The sequence below is a fragment of the Lepidochelys olivacea genome (assembly GCF_965140295.1).
Source record: "Lepidochelys olivacea isolate rLepOli2 genome assembly, chromosome: 3".
NCBI classification, from domain to species: domain Eukaryota; kingdom Metazoa; phylum Chordata; order Testudines; family Cheloniidae; genus Lepidochelys; species Lepidochelys olivacea.
The window spans coordinates 119,841,595-119,859,768 of NC_140413.1; the positions used below are offsets into that span (position 1 = coordinate 119,841,595).

Sequence of the window (18,174 nt, forward strand, 5' to 3'; positions counted from 1 at the left end):
AAAAATTAAGAATATACGACAGTGTTGCTCCACTTGTCTTTCAACTGTCAAAATATAAATAATATTTTATAAAATTATTAAAACTAAAAGAATTCACTGGAATCATATTCACTTTCCACTGTTTTGTTCATTTTAGCCTTTGTCCAGCAAAGCACTTAAGCCCGTGCTTAATTTTAATCACACTAGTAGTCCCATTTAATTCAATCAGACGTCTTGTGTACTTGATAAGCATATGCTAAAGCGCTTTGCTAGATCGGGTGCCTTAATTTACGTTTTCTTTGTCAGTCACGGACCTGTCCTGCAAACCCTTTCTCAAGGGAGTAGTCCTTACTCTGCAATAGAATAAAAATTACTCCTGTGAGTTAGGGTTTGCAGAAGTTAGCCTCCAACTATAGAGTAGAAATTATCTGAGTTGTTTATGGTCAGTTTCGCTTGGTTGTCATGCACTTTCACAGCAATAGTGAAGCTCATTTGTATAGGACACAGCTCTCTCGGGCCGGTCCAAGTCTGAGGGACAAATTCCCACAGAAATAAAACCATCACAAACCTCACCACTTTCTGCTCCAAATTCAAGGCGCACTTCTTCAACCTTGCTTTTGCTAATATACAGGCATAGCAAAGGGTACATATATTACATTTTTGAAAAATATGAAAAAAATCCTCAACACCATTTTTCTTGCCCACCCCAAAGAAATAAATACACTTAAACTATATGGAAGCTATCTTTTTGTTCTGTGTTGTAAAATGGCTCATACAGTGGGATCCAAGTCAATCACTAGCTCTCCTATGTGCTATTGAATACAAATAAAAAATAATGGTTATCGTAATGGATGTTAGTCACTTCCCTTAATTTCTTCTGGAAGGTTCTTAGATACTTAGCTATTAGGGCCATAGAAGAATCATCATAGAATAGAGCCCATCAGGGCCTATTAAGGATGGGATTTTTCTGAAGTGTACAGTGTTTACCTAACTCTGCTCACATTTAAGTCAGTAGTAAAACTCTCATTGACTTTAGTGCAGTGGTGGGCAACCTGCAGCCCTTCAGGGTAATCTGCTGGCCAGCCACGAGACAGTTTGTTTACATTGACTGTCCGCAGGCATGGCAGCCCACAGCTCCCAGTGGCCGCGGTTTGCTGTTCCCAGCCAATGGAAGCTGCAGGAAGTGGCAGCCAGAACGTCCCTGTGACCCATGTTGCTTCCCGCTGGTCCCATTGGCTGGAAATGGTGAACCGCAGCCACTGGGAGCTGCGGGGGGCTGTGCCTGCGGACGGTCAACATCAGTGAAGTGTCTCGCAGCCCACCAGTGGATTACTCTGGTGGGCTGCAGGTTGCCCACCACCGCTTTAGTGTATTAGGCCAATACTGAATGCTATTGAAATCCCACCCAAAATCTTAAAATACAAAGAGACAAACAAAAAACACTCTTCATTTAATTTTAAAAATATAACATTAGTACCTATTAATCTTACGTTTTAAAATTTCTTTTTAAAGTAAAAACTAAAGCTCCAGTTCTACAAACAAGTGTTTGCAGGGTTGGCTCCTAAACATGAGGCCTCCGCCACTTGATAGCGTCCCCTAATCAGGAATGCTTGTAATGGCATTTAACATCATAGCCTTGTTAATAACTCATTCATTTAAATATGGGCCTTTCCTTAAAATTCCTGAAATCTATTTTTATCCAATGAAAAAAGGCACCACTGCAGTTTGATGGTTAAATGGAAGTGTAGACAATTTTAAAAACATTTGTAGGGATATTATTTTTAATACTGTGAATCTGACCTATACCCATAAAGCAAGGAAACTTACAGTCAGTTCTGAAACTTCCCTCCTCTGTAATTGCCTAGAAATTGCAAGGTATGAGACCCCTAAGTGCAGTTACATACTGTAGTTCATGCACAGCAATGCCTGAGCAGAGTGGTGAGAATGGGACAGAAGTTTCAGCCTTTGGCAGGTTGTCAGTGTCTTCAGTGTTTTTATTGTCTGTCTTCCCTTTTTTTAACTCCAATTATCATTTTACAAGTAACTTTGATTGCTTCCTCCTCCATTTGAGACTCCAAACTTCTGGATTCCATTCTAATTAGCTTGGGTGAGCTGGAATTGAAAATCCACTGGATGCAGAGGGGAGGGGTTGCTCGCTAGTATTCCAGAGCTGCTGTGCCAGGCTTGTACCCACTTGAAAAGTGTGGGCTCTTGGACTTGGCTGCCTGACACGTCCAGCTGATGTGGGCTGGCCCAGCATCTGCTGCATTCTTTGTGTTTAATGCTGCATCCATCTGTTTTCTGTCAAAGCCACTGCCAGCAAATTACTAATCTATTAGAGAAACATGGAAATAAGATTGCACTTCTCAGTCCTGCATTTTTCTCTTCTATTTTGTTTGGCTTTTATTTTTCCTTTTTTGTGGTTTGGGAAAGGTGGAAGAATAGCTGGTACTTGAGGTATTGAGGAAACGTTTAGCAAAAAAATAAAAACCTGTGGAAAAAACATTGAAACATGTTTTCCTTTCTGAAAGGATATCATTTCCCTATACTCTTGGACTTGAATCCCTGGAGATGAATGATTAGAATGATTTTAACTGAGCCAACATGTGTTTATGGAGAAGATTCCTCTGTTTTTGTGTGTGGTGCTCGGTGTCTGTAAGCCAAAGGGAAAAAAAGGAAAATTAGAAATATTCTGTCTCTGATACAAAATAGTCTCAAAATAATAATGCCATCAGTGTCTTCTCCTCCATGTGTGCTGCTGAATTATATTTTATAGACCCATGTTGATTGAAGACAGAAAAAAATTAGGAATTCAGGGCAAAATTCAACCCTGGCATAAACTGGAATGACAGTAACTGTCATTGACGTCTGTGGGAGTAATACCTGCTTACGTAAGGGCTGAATTTGCTCCTCATTGGAAAGTACCTTACGTACAGTGTGAATGTAATATAGATAGATAGATAGATAGATATAAAAAATATGTTGTACTGTGTGTGTGTATATGTGTTCACTCAACCCTGTTGCATAAATCTATCTACCAAGCAGTCTTAAGACCAGAGCAACAGCTGAGCTGTGTGTTACTAGTTCAAAGGTAAGCAGAGCTATGGAAAGCTCTAACAAGCACTCATTTGGTGGAAATATGTTTGGATTGAAGAGGTTTGGCTGGAAGAGACATCAATAACAGGCCCTCTTCAAGAATAGAAATGGTCAGTTGACAATGGCTATGACTAGAAGAGGATAGGGAATAACAGGGCACGGTGTTTAGAGTACAGCTAAATCTGGACACTTTCATCTCTGCTAAACCACATTGTGGGGATCCTTCTGTAAAACAACCACGCATAGATACTGGGTTTCTAAAACAAGAGTAACATGTTATTTCATTTCCTTCGAAAGCATAGGTCACATATGTTTCCACTGCAGAGAGCTTGTAACTGAATGAGTCAGTTAAAAGTGGCTGGGGTTGGGGGGGAGGAGGAGGGAAGAGAACTATGCACAGTAAAATGGCATGAATATATGAATTAATTACACATACAGTCAGATGATGGATTAATATATTTCTTTTCAATATAAACAGAAGGGGATGGAGGACTCCTTGTATTCTATCCGTTTTTCTTTCTGGTATCTTGAGGGGTGAGAAGAGAGATGTCTTATTTCTTCATTTCAGAGGAAGACCTCACTGGCTGTACCATTTAAATAAGCGTGGGAATATTGAGGAAGAGTCAGAGCATTCCACTCTGTGTTATCCCATGGGGGGGAATTGAGCTGTATTTCTACTAAGTTGGGTGTGATGGGAAAAGAAATTGCAAAGCACTTGAGCAATCCAGGGAAATGTGCGGTTTTATATATTTCTTTAAACATCTTCTCAGTCAAATCTCCCTTCCTCTCTTTTCCTTTCTTATGCTGTTTGTTGGTTGGTTGATTTTGTTGTTGTTGTTGTTTTTAAGTAAGATTGTGTTCCAGAAAAGTTAGTACTTAAATTTGAAGAAAAAGGTAAAACGCGTTGACTTGGGTAATGTTCAGGATTCTTTAGGAAATGTTTGTAAAGTAATCTGAGTATGTAAAGTGTTGGGTTAAATACTAAGTATTACTGTCCCTTTTGTAGCCATGAAAGACTCCAAATGAAAGCAGAGGTGTTGGTGCTTTGGTGTAATCATGTGTTTGAGCTGCCCTGTCCAGTACAGTGGATACTTGGTATATTTAGTATGTTTACACTTATATATTTTTGGTGGGCAACTATTAATCTTTCAGTGTTTTACAGTCTGGGAGTCAAACCCCACCTTTCATATACTGAATACAGTCCACAGGACCACAAGGAATACTCTGCATCATAGAGAAACACAAACGGGGAGGCGGGGGAGAGTTCTGAGCCTGCACTCGTGTTTATGCATGCAGCAGCTAGAATATGGACCAACAGGGGGAGAAAGTTCCAGAAAATTGAAACACTGTTTGGGAAGCAAAAAGAAACTTTGTGGACACAGAGCTCTACTAGGGTAAAAAGGGACTTCTGAAAGGGAAAGGAAAGATTCCTAAAGTCCTAGCATCACCTGTCACCACAGGCACATCTGTATTGTAAATTCAAACTATGGTTAGGAGCAGAACCTTTAGGAGCAGGGCTCCAATGAGAAAATTTTGATGCTGGAATTACAGAAGGATGAAAACTCTGAGGATATAAAATGAGCAAAAATAAAAGGAATTTATATAAGAAAAGAATTTATATGAGTTTCTTTAACCCTAGGCATCTCTTCAGTGCACAAAACATTTTTGAACATCAGTTGTTAATCCTTTAGATGAGTCTGTTTCTATATTCATATTACCCTATGCATTTATATGGCTATCAGTCTGGAAAATACCAGTGTTCTAGGGGTTAATAGAAATTCTGACTCATGTCCGGTGTTGCTCACATTATTTGACTACCTAAAGAATTTTCCAGCAGGCAACTTGCTAAATGGAAACATCAGATGAAAAGTTTTATGTTTTTCTCTGTGTTTGTTGTTTTGTTTAGGAAACTACTCCAGACCGCCAACATACAGTGGGGTGACTAACACAAGTTACAGTGGCCCAGGACCCGGCATGGGTATAAATGCCAATAGTCAGATGCATGGACAGGGGCCAAGCCAGCCATGTGGTACCATGCCCCTAGGACGGATGCCATCAGCTGGGATGCAAAGCAGACCATTTCCTGGAAACATGGGCAGTATGACCCCCAATTCTCCTGGCATGTCTCTGCAGGGAGGCCCTGGGATGGGCCCACCCATGCCAACTGTGAACCGTAAGGCACAGGAGGCAGCTGCTGCAGTGATGCAGGCTGCTGCAAACTCCGCTCAGAGCAGGTATGAATCCAAGTGAAAGGATTTTAAACAAGTAGAAACTTGGTATTATTTCAGAAGCTTCTAAAGTAACAGTTACGTAGATGTGTGTGTTGATCTATGTATGCTCTAGTGATATGTCCTATACGTATAGGGGTAACAAAGAATGTGAAAGAACAATCTTTAAATGTAAGGGAAAGCACAGTACAGCTATATGTTGTGTGAACCAGCCTTACAAGGAGAGGACTTGCCATTTACAATATGATTCCTGGCACTATAGGCTGTTAGAACAGGAAATCCCACAGGGCTATGGTGACATCAAGAGCCAAAAACAAGCTCTTACAACTTAAAATGGAGAATTTTAATATTTGAATTGGAACCCTGTAGCTAGCTTAGGGCCAGATTGTGTCCCTGGCTGTGTGCCTGTGCTGGGGAGTAATGGGGCACAAGGCTCTCCTTACTTTCCTGTGCTTCCTATCCATATTGTCGGTAACAGCACTAGGGGAGAGCCATTTCTATGAGGCCATTACTCTCACTCCCAAGCAGGCATGCAGGCAGGGATGGGGAGTGGGGTGGAGCCTTGTCTCCTCCCTAACACACTGGCCAGTAGAGGTGAGCTGACATGGAACGAGAAGCAAGCTGTACCAAGTATAAACTGTAGGAAATTACTTCCACCCACCTGCAAGGGGAGAACTGGGGACTACTAGACTGTGACTCTGAGTCGCAATCTGGTTTCTTGTCTGCTCCTGAAGGACTACAGCGCGGCTACACACTGCTACTTGTTCATGGCTTGTGGCAAAGCCACAGATTAGCCCTCGGGTATTTTTAAGTTGCCTAAGTGCCTATAGTGAAGTCGTTTTTTTCTCAGAACATCTTCATATAAGGAATGTGCATGTTTCACTGAATTGAAACAAATAGCGACTGATACTTTTATTCTGTTTCACCACAAAAAAGGAGGTTCGTTATATCTGAGGTTACGACAAGCTCATTCCCCTCTTATGTGTATGAAGGTTTTTATGCATGTGTATATTAAGTGCACGTAAGCGCACAAACGAAGGCACAGATGCATGTATAGGTCTTTATAAAATTCTAGTATACATTCTACAGCGGTATTTGGCAGTTGGAGGTGCAGGTAATTCTAAGACACAATGTCAAAAGGAAATAGGAAGCTAATGCGTTTAGATACATGTTGCTTTCTTGTTTGGTGCTTTTTGAGTGCAGGTGGCTCCTACTGTTAAGTGTTAGTAAAACTTTTAAAACGATAATAAATGCATTGTTTTCACATTCCCTTTTAGTAAAATAAATCACATTCCCTTTCAGCAAAATAGCCTAGACCCTTGCAGAGGTCTGTGGACCAGCAGGCTCTGGTTGGCTTGATTGTTTTCACGGACCTATTGAGTAAGAATTACAAAGTCTGGTTCTGTCTGTCTGGTTTAGGATATAATCTGATAGGTCAGGCTAGAAGGAATAAATTAGCCAATATTGCAACTACAGGACCATTTTCTTTGTAATAGTACAAGTGGGTAGACAAAGAAAAAATCATGTTTGTTTGTTTGTTTTTAATTAAAAGGAAAATAATTGATTGTAATAAATGGAAAGTATATGGTGGTGATTTGCCTTATACTTTGAATATAGTGCCTGGTGTTTGATTAAAAACTAAGATAATTAATTCCTGCTCCTACCTAACTCCTCCCTCCCGAATCAGTTTGGTAGACTTGCTTTCAGTTTCTAGCTTTGCCTGGTCAAAAATGCACCATTCCAAAGCCTTTTCATCACGTTGCCAATTCGAGTGATCCAACACCTGTAGGGAGGACTATGCAGTTGTCAAGTCTTTACCGCAAAAGGAACATTTACAAGCTACAAATTGGGTGAAACCTGTCAACCCTTTCTTATTCCGAAGGGTTGGAAGCATGACATTTCTCTCCTTGATCCCAGGTTAAGTGTATGGGAGACAGCATTATTGCATTTGGCCTTAATTCTGCAGGCCCTCCATACTTATATATGGAAGGAATGTAGTTGACAGGGTGATTCATACTTGTGATACAGAACAAATCCAAAGAAGCTGTTCTTTTGTTCTGCTTTAGGCCACCATACATTAGGTCGCCTGCTTATCCCAGCCAGTCTGGGGCTGGCGGACGCCCCATGTTTTCTTCACAGCACCCCAACTATGGCAGCGCTCAGGCTCCCATGATGCACCAGCCTGACCAGTACGGGTAGGTAGCAATGTAAACTGGACTTGCTGTGGGACCTTAGCAGTTTTTTTTTAATGTTTATGAACATGCCATCTGGCTACTGAAGGAATACAAAAATCAAGTGAAAGAATTACAAATATTTGCATCATAGAGGGGGTTTTGGTTCTTTTATTTTTGTTTTTACTAACTCTACTGTGACAATATGATGAAAATCTGCATGTCACTCACACACACACACCCTGCATGGCTTTTGGCATGGCTCTGTTTCCTTCATGCCTGAGAGGGAAATGAAGAACTTCATCACTGAAAAAGAATGAAAACCACCCCACCACACACTCCAGGCATCATTTCTCCCCCATTGTTGTTGTTTTGTTTAGGAACGTTGCTTTCATGACTGTGATGTTGTAATTGTTGGCATTACTACCACTTCAGGGAGCTACTCTCACATAATACAACAGCCCCTTTTTGACAGGAGACTTATTTTAAAAGTGATGACAAGATTCATTAATGGGACTTACAAAAGGTTCCATTACGTCATGACTGAGAGAGTGTGTGTTTGAAAGATATCTGCTAGTCCCTCACTACCGAGAAGTTTTAAACATGCTGCAGTGTCCATGCTGCAGTGTCCAAGTGTCAGCTTGAAACATGCCTAATGTTTTTCCATCAGAATTCTTCATGCTGTCATTTCTGCAGCATTGTTACAAATCACAGCATCGAGGGTGAGGGAAAGGGCAGAAAATATGTACAAACCTACTTCCAGCACAGCCTTTGACCTTCCACAGTGCCAGGCTTCATCTTAGTTTCAGGTGTCATGGAATTCCCTCTGTGACATTATCTCTATTACTGACCAATAGGAAGTCTCGAGACCCATGTTGCCAGTGTCTTCTTCCCAGTCATCAGCAAGTTTCAGTTTCAGGTTTCCATGAGCTGTATATTGTTTATATAGCCCCCCACACACAAGAGGTTGAGAAACTCCAGAAAAGAAGGTTGAGAAGCTACTATAAGAATCAGTATCGGTTCTCTTTATTGAAAATGGTAGAAGCTGCAAAATAGCAAAACTTGCCTCCGCTCCTCACTCCCCTGCCATTTGCTGGAATTGGAAAGATGTACCCTGGGATATGCCAGAATACATGAACACTGTGCAGCCTGTTTCCATGTATGTCTTGAGTTTGTAGGGTAGATTTGTGGGGTTCAGGGATTATTTGATCTTTATAATTGTGAAAGATATTCTTGTATGTAGAGTTAAAAGGAAACAAAATGAGCAGGTTGTAGTTATCCAGCAGTCTGTTTGTATAGGTAGGTTGTGGTAGCCTTCAAGGTCAGCTCCTAAATCAGTAGTAACATATCAATTGGGGAGAGACATTTATCTAGTGCTAATCCACAGGATCTGTCCTTTATGAACTCAGGAGTCCCATTTAGATATAGAAAGCTAGTTTGGTTGTGGCTTGCCAAGCCACATTAAGCAGCTGTGTAAAATGAATTTAAATGGCATGCATCAGAGTAAAATCACTTCCACTGGGGCAGAAAATCAGTGTTACCTAACCAGAGCTGGATGATCACGATGTGAGGTGCTCAGGGAGTTATACCTAGTCCTCTTCCTCACTACAGAGCACCACCTTTTTAATTAAAAAAAACGGTAAAGAAAGATTAAAAGAGAAAGAGATGGTTGAGGAATGTTCTAGGTGTGTGTCACACAGTTTGCATGAGCGTTTGACCTGACCTTGCAACCTGCCCTGTATTATCCTTGGATTATGTCCTGCAGCCTACAGAATGCTTACTTTTCCTATGAAATGAAACCTTATGATGTGTCAGTCCCTGTCATTTACTCAGCCTAGTGTTTCCTGAATGAAAACTGAGATGCTGGAGTTAAAGGAAGGAGAGATCTGTCCAAGCCCTTTCTCACTAGCAGCAGTCATGATTTTAGGAATCCACCTAGCCCAGAATGTTTCTGTTTGGCCTACATAACAACTTACAAAATAACTCTCTAGTACTATATACAGTTATTCCCCCTGCCTTCAGGAAAGTAATAGGGAGGGATTACAAAGAAATATCTTCCTTTTATATCTCGGTTGGCTTCAGAAAACAGGTTACTATCATGATAGGAATTCTGCATTAAGAATATGATTACATGCTCGGTGAAATCAATGGAAAGACTACCATTGACCTCAATGGGCTTTGGATCAGGCTCCAAAGGATTGGGGAGCTGGGAGTGCTGAATGCCTTTGAGGAAGAGAGTGCTCTGAAGAGTTACATCTCTTTCTCAAGTTACAATGTTAAAAGACCTGCTAGTGTGGAGTATGTTTAGGTGTGTGCAGATCTGTGCAGTTGTTATAGATGGATTCAATTAACTCACTATAAAAATGAACTTACATCTTTAGACTTTCTCAACTGGATGCACATGCGAGAGTGTAAAAAGGCAACAAATAAATTTTCATGTGTCTGCTAAATTTGTGTTCCTCAATTTGTGGGTGCCCAACTTGAGATACCTACGGACGGATTATCACAGGTGCTCAGTACCCATGACTCCCATTGACTTCTGCTGGAGAAGTAGGTACTCAGCACTCACAAATTGAACCCCACTTGTTTGAAGTTTGGCACCCAAAATTAGTGCAGGGTTTTGACAAGTGTCAGAAGCACTTTCAGAGTATCCCTGTTGTCAACTATGTCATTCTGAGTAAATCTGCCTTGTTGGGAAATGTGTTAACTTATAAATTCATGATACGATTTTTTTGTTCAGACTATTCGGATCGAGCAAGAGGTTCAATTATTTGCATTTAGAGGAATTTTTTAAAATGATAATCATTTATTGAATTGATCATTTGGGAGCTATTTATAACCTCTGGTCATTTAAAAACTGCTGTTTATACATATACCAAGAGAGAGCTGGTTAATTTCCTCCTTTCCATCACCCCAGCTGGTGTCCACAGGACATAAGGCAGATGGTTTATTTTAAGAGTTACATAGGAAACTAAAGTGATATGGTTTCTTTGATCATCCCAACAGAGACCAGAAGTGCCACAGCAGTAGGGCAATACATGGTCTTACATTGGGTTGATATGCCCTCTACACGCTTTAAAATGTGGTTCTACTCCAAAGCTGCCTAGGGGTCATCAACAGCATGAATTGGACACAGTGGAGTTACACAGGTATAACAGATGGCTTAATATTGCCTGCAGGCTCTTTGCTGATGATGCAGAAGAAGGAAAGGGCCCAGATGAAATCTCAGGTCCCAGGCTGAGTTTTCAGGGCTGGCAGTCACAACAAGCCTGTGCTTAATTTTACTTGTAAAAGGTGCAATTTTGATTTGGAAATCATTGAGACACAATAAACATGGAACCACAAAATGCTATTCTTAGAATCATTTGTCAGACTAGAACTTCCATAGATTCCAAGGTCAGAAGGGACAATTGTGATCATCTCATCTCACCTCCTGTATACCACAGGCCGTAAAACTTCCCTAAAATAATTCCTAGAGCAGATTTTTTTAGAAAAACATGCAATCATGATTTTAAAATTGCCACTGTTGGAGAGTCCACAAGGACCGTTGGTTGTTCCAGTGGTTAATTACTCTCACTGCTAAATATTTGTGCCTTATTTCCAGTCTGAATTTGTCTAGCTTCAACTTCCAGCCATTGGATCGTGTTATATCTTTCTCTGCTAGATTGAATAGCCCACTGTTAAATATTTGTTCCCCATGTAGGTTCTTATAGACTGCAATCAACTTAATCTTTTAGCCTTCTTTTTTAGGCTAAATTGATTGAGCTCTTTGAGACTATCACTACAAGCCATGTTTCTTCTTTGAGTAGTGTCCCTATGGGTGCTTCATTTCAGGTACACATACACCTCTCGAGCCCTGGATTGGAGATTTTCTGTTAGCAATGTCTGCTTGGGGCGCGCTTGCACTCTGTACAGCTTCATCCTTCTCTGTAATGGTATATAGGGCTGGGCAGGCAAACCACCTTCAGTTCCTTCTCTAACCACCTCGGTCTGAGATGGAGTTCTGGCGTGTCTGCCTCTTATGTTCCTCAGCGTGGTTTGTAGTTGGTTAGTTAGTTTAGGTGTTTCTAGTTAAAGTTGTTGTTAGTATGGAATTAGTTAGCTAGCTGTCAGAGGTTTCTGTTTTTCTTCTCCCCCATTTTATCTGAGGAGCTTATTTGGCCTGGTTGGGCATGCCTGTAGAGCCCTACGTGGATACACAATTTATATCCATGGATGCGGGTATCCACGAATATAAAGTGGATATCCGCAGAGCTGCGGGGCTCTAGCAACAACAAGCAAGACCAGCAGGGCCATGACCAGCAACCAGGACAGGAACCGCAGTGGCAAAAGCAGCAGCATGTCGGGCCACCACATGCAGGAGCCAGTGCCCAGCCTAGGCAGCTCCTCCAGCATGGCTGTAGCGACCCCAGCCCTGCCCACTGCAGCAGGCACCAGGCTCACCAGCAGCTGTCCCTGGTCACACTACTGTGTGCAAGGGACAAACACCCTTCCCTATCCCTCTTCAGGGATCCTTCTCACGAAAGCCTGCTACATCAGGAGATAAACCATCTCCTCAGCATAGAAGCCATAGAGTCAGTGCTGACACATCTAAAAGACAAAGGCTTCTGCTGTCACTACTTTTTGATATCAAAGAAGATCCATACTACACGTCAAGAGCGCTCAACAAATTTATCCAGGTGCTGAAGTTCACAATGGTCACTTTGTCAACAGTTATTCCAGCATTAGAGAAAAGAGATTGGTTCTCAACACTCGACCTCCAAGATGTGTACTTCCACATTTCGTTTTTACCAAGTCACAGATGTTACCTCAGGTTCACACTAGGCCAAGACCACTACCAGTACAGAGTACTCCCTTTTTTGCTTTCATCAGTCCCCAGGATATTCTCCAAGGTCCTCTCAGGTAGTGGCGTCCCTCTTACACTCTCAAGGCATCATGATTTATCCTTACCTGGATGACTGCCTTCTCAGGGCATGTTCCTTCACAAAAGCCCAGAGAATCATTCAGATCACACTGAACCTGTTCCTGTATCTGGGCCCTAGAAATCAACGCACAAAAATTGATGTTAACACCAAAACAGAGGCTGGAATTCATAAGAGTCTACCTCGACTCCATCCAGGCGAAGGGGCTCCTCCCACATCACAGATCTCTCAGGCTCGCCACACTGTTAGAGACGGTGCAGTCCAGCCCTCAGATGTCTGCCAGACACTGCCACCAGCTTCTGGGGCATATGGCAGCGGACACATCAGTTATAGCTCATGCCAGACTCTGCATGAGATCCTTCCAAGTGTGGTATGGTTTGGTTCGGTTTACAGGCCGAACAGAGACAAAATAAGCAAACTACTATCGATGCCCACCAGATCAAACAATCCTTGTACTGGTGGAAGAACGCAGATGACGTCTCTATGGGAATCCCATTTGTTCAGCCTTCCCCTTCATTACTCCTGACCACCTATGCATTCCTCATAGGATGGAGCACAGTAGCAGATCGCAGACTCACTGCCGCGGTGCCTTCTGCTGGCCGGTGTCTCGCCTGCCTCAGGCCCCGTGTCCCTCCCGGACCCCGGTGCCATTTATCTCGGGGTTCTGCCCCAGCAGTACCCCCACACTCTGGGTCTCCCCTCCCAGGGGAACCCCCAACCCTCTAAGCCCGCCTTGCCTCAGTGTCTACTGCCAGTCATCATCTAGCCCCCTTTCCCTGGGGCAGGCTGCAGTCTATAATGGCCACTCATCATTGGCAAGGGGGTAGGGCCTGCTGCCTTTGCCTATCCCTGGACTTCCCCTCTGCAGCCCCAGTACCTTTCGTAGGCCTTCAACAAGGCCTGCAGCCTGGGAGTTTACCAGGCTGGAGCCCCCCAGCTCCCTTTGCCCTTCCCCAGCACTGCTCTGCTTCAGATACCTTGCTCCCAGGCAGCTAGCCCTTCCCACTCCAGGGCTAGAGTGAGTCTCCTCTGTCTCCTGGCCCCACAGCCTTTTTATCAGGGCCAGCTGTGGCCTGATTAAGCCAGCCACATCTGGGGCCAACTACCTCACCAGCCTCCCTCAGCTGCTCTTAATCCCTTTTACCTTGGAGTGGGGCAGCCACCCCACTACAAGCACGCATCTCAGTGATCTCACAGTGCAGGGCAGATGGTCTCCATCCAAGACATACCTTCACATCAACCTGCTCGAACTCAGAGCAGTCAAAAATGTGTGTGCCCTTTTCCTCCTGTTGATCAAAACACGCACACAAATGTCATGATAGATAATGTGGCCTGCGTGTATTACATAAACTGACAAGGAGAAGTCAGATCACCTTCCGTTTGCATGGAAGCACTAAAGCTGTGGAACTGGTGCATTTCCCACAATGACATCATATCAGCAACCTACCTACTGGGAGTATGCAACATGATAGCGGACAGTCTAAGCCGCAAATTCCCACATGACCACAAATGCAAAATAGATTTGGTTGTCCTCCGTGACATTTTCCTACAATGGTGGATACCAACAATAGACCTGTTCACTACTTACTAGAACAAGAAATGTCCATTTACTGCCCCAGAGTGGGGATCGGGCAATACTCCACGCGAGACACTCTCCTCCTTCCATGGGACCAGAGTCTTCTTTACGCCTTTCCCCCATTCCCTGAAAAGAGAAAAAGCAAACATCATACTGATTGCTCCCACCTGGCCCAGACAGACGTGGTACCCTTACCTGTCACAACAGGCACTATGTCCACCGATGACTGTTCCTTTCACTCCCTACCTGCTGTTGCAGAACAAGAGACTCGCTCTCCATCCCAACCTGCGGATTCTGTGACTCGGAGCCTGGCTTCTTCATGGTTCCAGCACATAGAGACATCTTGCTCTGAGGAGGTAAAGGAGGTGCTATGACACTGTAGAAAAGGGGCTACTCTAGAAAAGGGGAAAAGATTTCAAATCTGGTGTCAGCTTACAGGCGTCACCCCGAATACAGTACCTGGACTACCTGTTGACTCTCAAGAAATCAGGTCTCTCTATTAGCTCGTTAAAGGCTCACCTAGCAGCAGTTGCAACCTTCCACTAGTCAGTAGAAGGATACTCAATCTTCTCCCATCCGACTGTGAAGAGGCTCCTCAAGGGCATAGTGAACTTCTTTCCTCGACCCAGACTTCCCACTCCTCAGTGGGATCTTAACCTAATGTTAAAAGGATGGACTAGATTGCCATGTGAGGCCATGGCCACTTGTTCTTTAACACACCTTTCCATGAAGATGGTGTTCCTGATTGCCATCACCTCAGCAAGAAAGATAGGGGAGATAGTGGCTCTGATGGCGCATCCCCCTTCACTGTGTTCTTCCCCAACAAAGTCACTCTTAGACCACATTTGAAATTCACTCCCAAGGTGACTTCCGCATTCCATATAGATCAGCTTATTCAGCTTCCAATCTTTTATCCCAAACGTCATCAGGATAGGAAGGGATGCCATCCTTCATACGCTGGATGTGAGGAGAGCCTTGAACTTGTATTTAGACGGGACAGGAGCTTTGAGAAAATCTCTGAGACTTCCTCTTCATTGCAGATAGGTCAAAAGGTACAGTGATTTCAGCTCAGTGACTCTTGAAATGGGTCTCAAACTGTATCAGCTCTGTTACCAGATGCGTAATGTAGCATCCCCATCTTCAATATGCAAGCACTCTACAAGATCAGTCTCCACTTCCATCGCCTTCTCCAAGGGCATCCCTGTATCAGAAATCTGCAGGGCGGCTCCATGGGCATCTGCACATACCTTTGCAGCACACTGTACTGTCCTGGGAGACTTGGCTGCAGACATCAGTTTCGATGCCACTGTACTGTCATCTGTAACAGACTCGATGCCAATATCCCAGCCTCCAGTGGTGGGCGCTGCTCGGGAGCCACTTACCTTGTGCAGTAACAATGGTTCTTTGAGATGCATCCCCCAATGGGTGCTCCACAAGCCGCCCACCTCCCCTCTACTTTGGAGTTCTTGTCAATGACTCTGCAGTAGAGAAGGAACCAAAGAGGGTTCACCCACACATGCTGGCTAGCCTCGTGACAGGCGAGGAGCAGAGCATATACGGGCTGAATGGACACTGCTTAGAAAGTTCTCCGATCAGCAGCACAGAGACGCAGACATACCTACAGTGGAGCACCCATAGGGGGACACATCTTGAAGAACCATCGTTACTGCACAAGGTGAGTAACTTCTTCTCCTGTATTTATTTAGTACACAGTATGTGTATATCTCCGCATATATATTTGATGCACACAAACCTTCCATCAGCATTTCTCCAGTGTGGTGTATTTATAATTCATATTTCGCGTTGTTGGGTGCCAGCAAAGCACTTTTTCCATATTATTTTCTCTACCGCCTGGATAATACAATACTACTGATGGACTAGAAGCCACTGGTGAGGAAATACAGTAATGGACATGATGCATTAAAATGTCAAAAAGGGAAAAAATGGGAAGGGGAGGAAGAGGAATACACTTCACAAAAAATATATAATCTTCTGAACATTGTAAGTCCTAGATACAGGGAGTTTTGCCATAATGGTATCAGATATTCAAAGAGAGGAACATTGTAACTCCATTGGTCTGCCGGTTTAACCCTTTTGATCGTGGAATTTGGGTTTACAATTATAATCATGATTTTTAAAAGCTCACTTGTGACATGCAGTGCTTTCATCACACAAAGGTTTAAAGTGCTGCAATAAAACCTCTTTTTATTATTCCTGGGGTGAGGTGCAGGGTTTCCTATTGTGTCCTGTCTTCCCCCTGAACTTGGAGGTGCTGTTTTTCTCTACTGGGAAGTGTTGTGGAGTTCAGGGAGGTTAAGTACTCATTCAAGGTTCTATGCTTATTCAAACCAGGCCATTTTTAGATGTAAGGCTGGCAGCTGTGAAATCCCCAAAGTAAACTAAGCTAAGACAGCAACTAGTAGCTGTAATTGGAGCCAGCGCTGGGGGCATTTCATCTATTGCCTTTGAAATAGGATCCTATTATGAAAGCATCCTTCTGCCCAGTCTTCTCTCTGGCAGAATTCAATTTTTCTTTTTTTATCGTTTCAATGGATAATATCCATGTTTATTTTTAAGCATTTTTTAATTTTTTCTTGATTTAAATTTTCAGTTACACAAAAGTATTTTTTCCTATTTTAATCTATTTAAATTTTCACAGTTGTGGGAAATTGTGGGGGGTCAGTCATAGGCAGGTACAAAAGGTTAAAGCTTTATAATGGTTAACACACAAATTGTCAACATCACCTGAAAATATACAAAGTAAATAGCTTTACATCAAACTCCGAGTTCTCAAGCAGCATTTTCCTTACTTTACCCATCTGTAATTATTATCAGTAATCTATTATCATCGTTGGAATATTTTTTCATCGATTTGTGCGTGAGCAGTGAGATCGATGTTTACCGACATTTACTGATAAAAATCTAATCTTTTCAAGCCAATATAACATGAATATACAATTATTGTGTAAGAGGAAAGATGCAAAGTAGCTAGTCTTATTGAATTTCAGCATATCCACAACTCTAAAAACTCAAAGTGTTTTGTCCCCTGCCCCTTCAAAGACTCCCAGGCTTTTGATTTCCTAGAGGAGCCTTAACAAATCTAGTCAAAATGAGCCCCACCTTGCCTTCTATTAGTACTGCTTGGATACCCAAGCAATAAATTTCAGTCAGGGAGACTGCATTCTGCTTCCAAAAAAATCCCCCTACAGTTTCAATTGGATGATATGGTATTTGCTTCTTGGCCTAAACAGTTGTGTGGTGTTCCTGTGAACTGTTAAACATCTGCTGCACTCCACCTCAAAGTTGGCTGCATTTCAGTGTTTTGGTGAAGTGATTTCTGTGTATACAAAGTTTCTAAGTGACTTTGGGATCAAAGGAAAGATATTAATGATACTTGTAATTGGGCTTTCTAGCTGAGCTGCTAAACCAAGGTTGATGGATTTTTCTTTAAAGACCCTTGCCCCTCCTCCCTCCACCAAAAACAGTCATTTACTTCCCGCTGGCATTTTTTTTTCTTTGTTTCCCCCTTCAAGTGAACTTTCTTTGCTCATGTTTTGCATTTGGGAGCAGAACCATATACAAGTTTTTCTTGAAGTAAGAAATTTTTCAGAGGGGTAGAGTATAATTTAGCTAGTATACTTGTTAAACTAAAGAGAGGCAGGAAGCGTCTCTTTTGTGATTTTTATAAAGATATATATTGTAAATCATCTCAAATTGCAGATAAAAATGTGTAAGGACAGCAGAAACTTCACATTGAACAAAATTATTTGTGTACTGGAGTGAGGGGAATACATTTTTATCTGGAATTTTGTTTTACTGAATAGCAAATCCATCATTTTGGAGTCCTGGGTGTCAGCAGGCTGTAGATCCCACACAGGAACATGGAACCAATGATTTAGGGAGACTGTTTTTTGTTACTCATCCATCAAATGGACTGCTGTATGCTGTTCATGCCATTAGAGATCAGCCACAGACCTCAGGAATAAACAGTCCTTCCCTCCTTTGAAAGTAACCATTTTTAAATTGTGAGAGCAAGGGTATATTGGTCAGAGAAGGGGTGATTGATTCTCTGATAGTGGCTCTGAATTTTCAAAAATCTCAAAGATACTTTGATTTGATTACTGTCTCACTTCCAGTTTTGGCTTAGTCCCTTTAGTTATTTAGAAAAGATGATTCCCTCTATTGGAATTATAGTTCTGTTG

The 18,174-nt window shown here is 42.5% G+C and overlaps 1 protein-coding gene across 13 annotated transcripts in view; it reads left to right on the forward strand.

Annotated features, from left to right (window-relative positions):
* The window catches only part of ARID1B (AT-rich interaction domain 1B), a 415,499-nt gene that overhangs the window by 329,134 nt on the left and 68,191 nt on the right, over positions 1 to 18,174 (forward strand). For 7 of the 13 annotated variants that reach the window (XM_084622879.1, XM_084622882.1, XM_084622874.1 and 4 more), the window contains 2 exons: positions 4,982 to 5,309; positions 7,370 to 7,498. In XM_084622879.1, coding sequence (XP_084479005.1) covers positions 4,982 to 5,309; positions 7,370 to 7,498 — 457 coding nt within the window. The remainder of the gene's footprint in view (positions 1 to 4,981; positions 5,310 to 7,369; positions 7,499 to 18,174) is intronic. The other 6 variants (XM_084622883.1, XM_084622875.1, XM_084622876.1 and 3 more) reach the window with 1 other exon arrangement.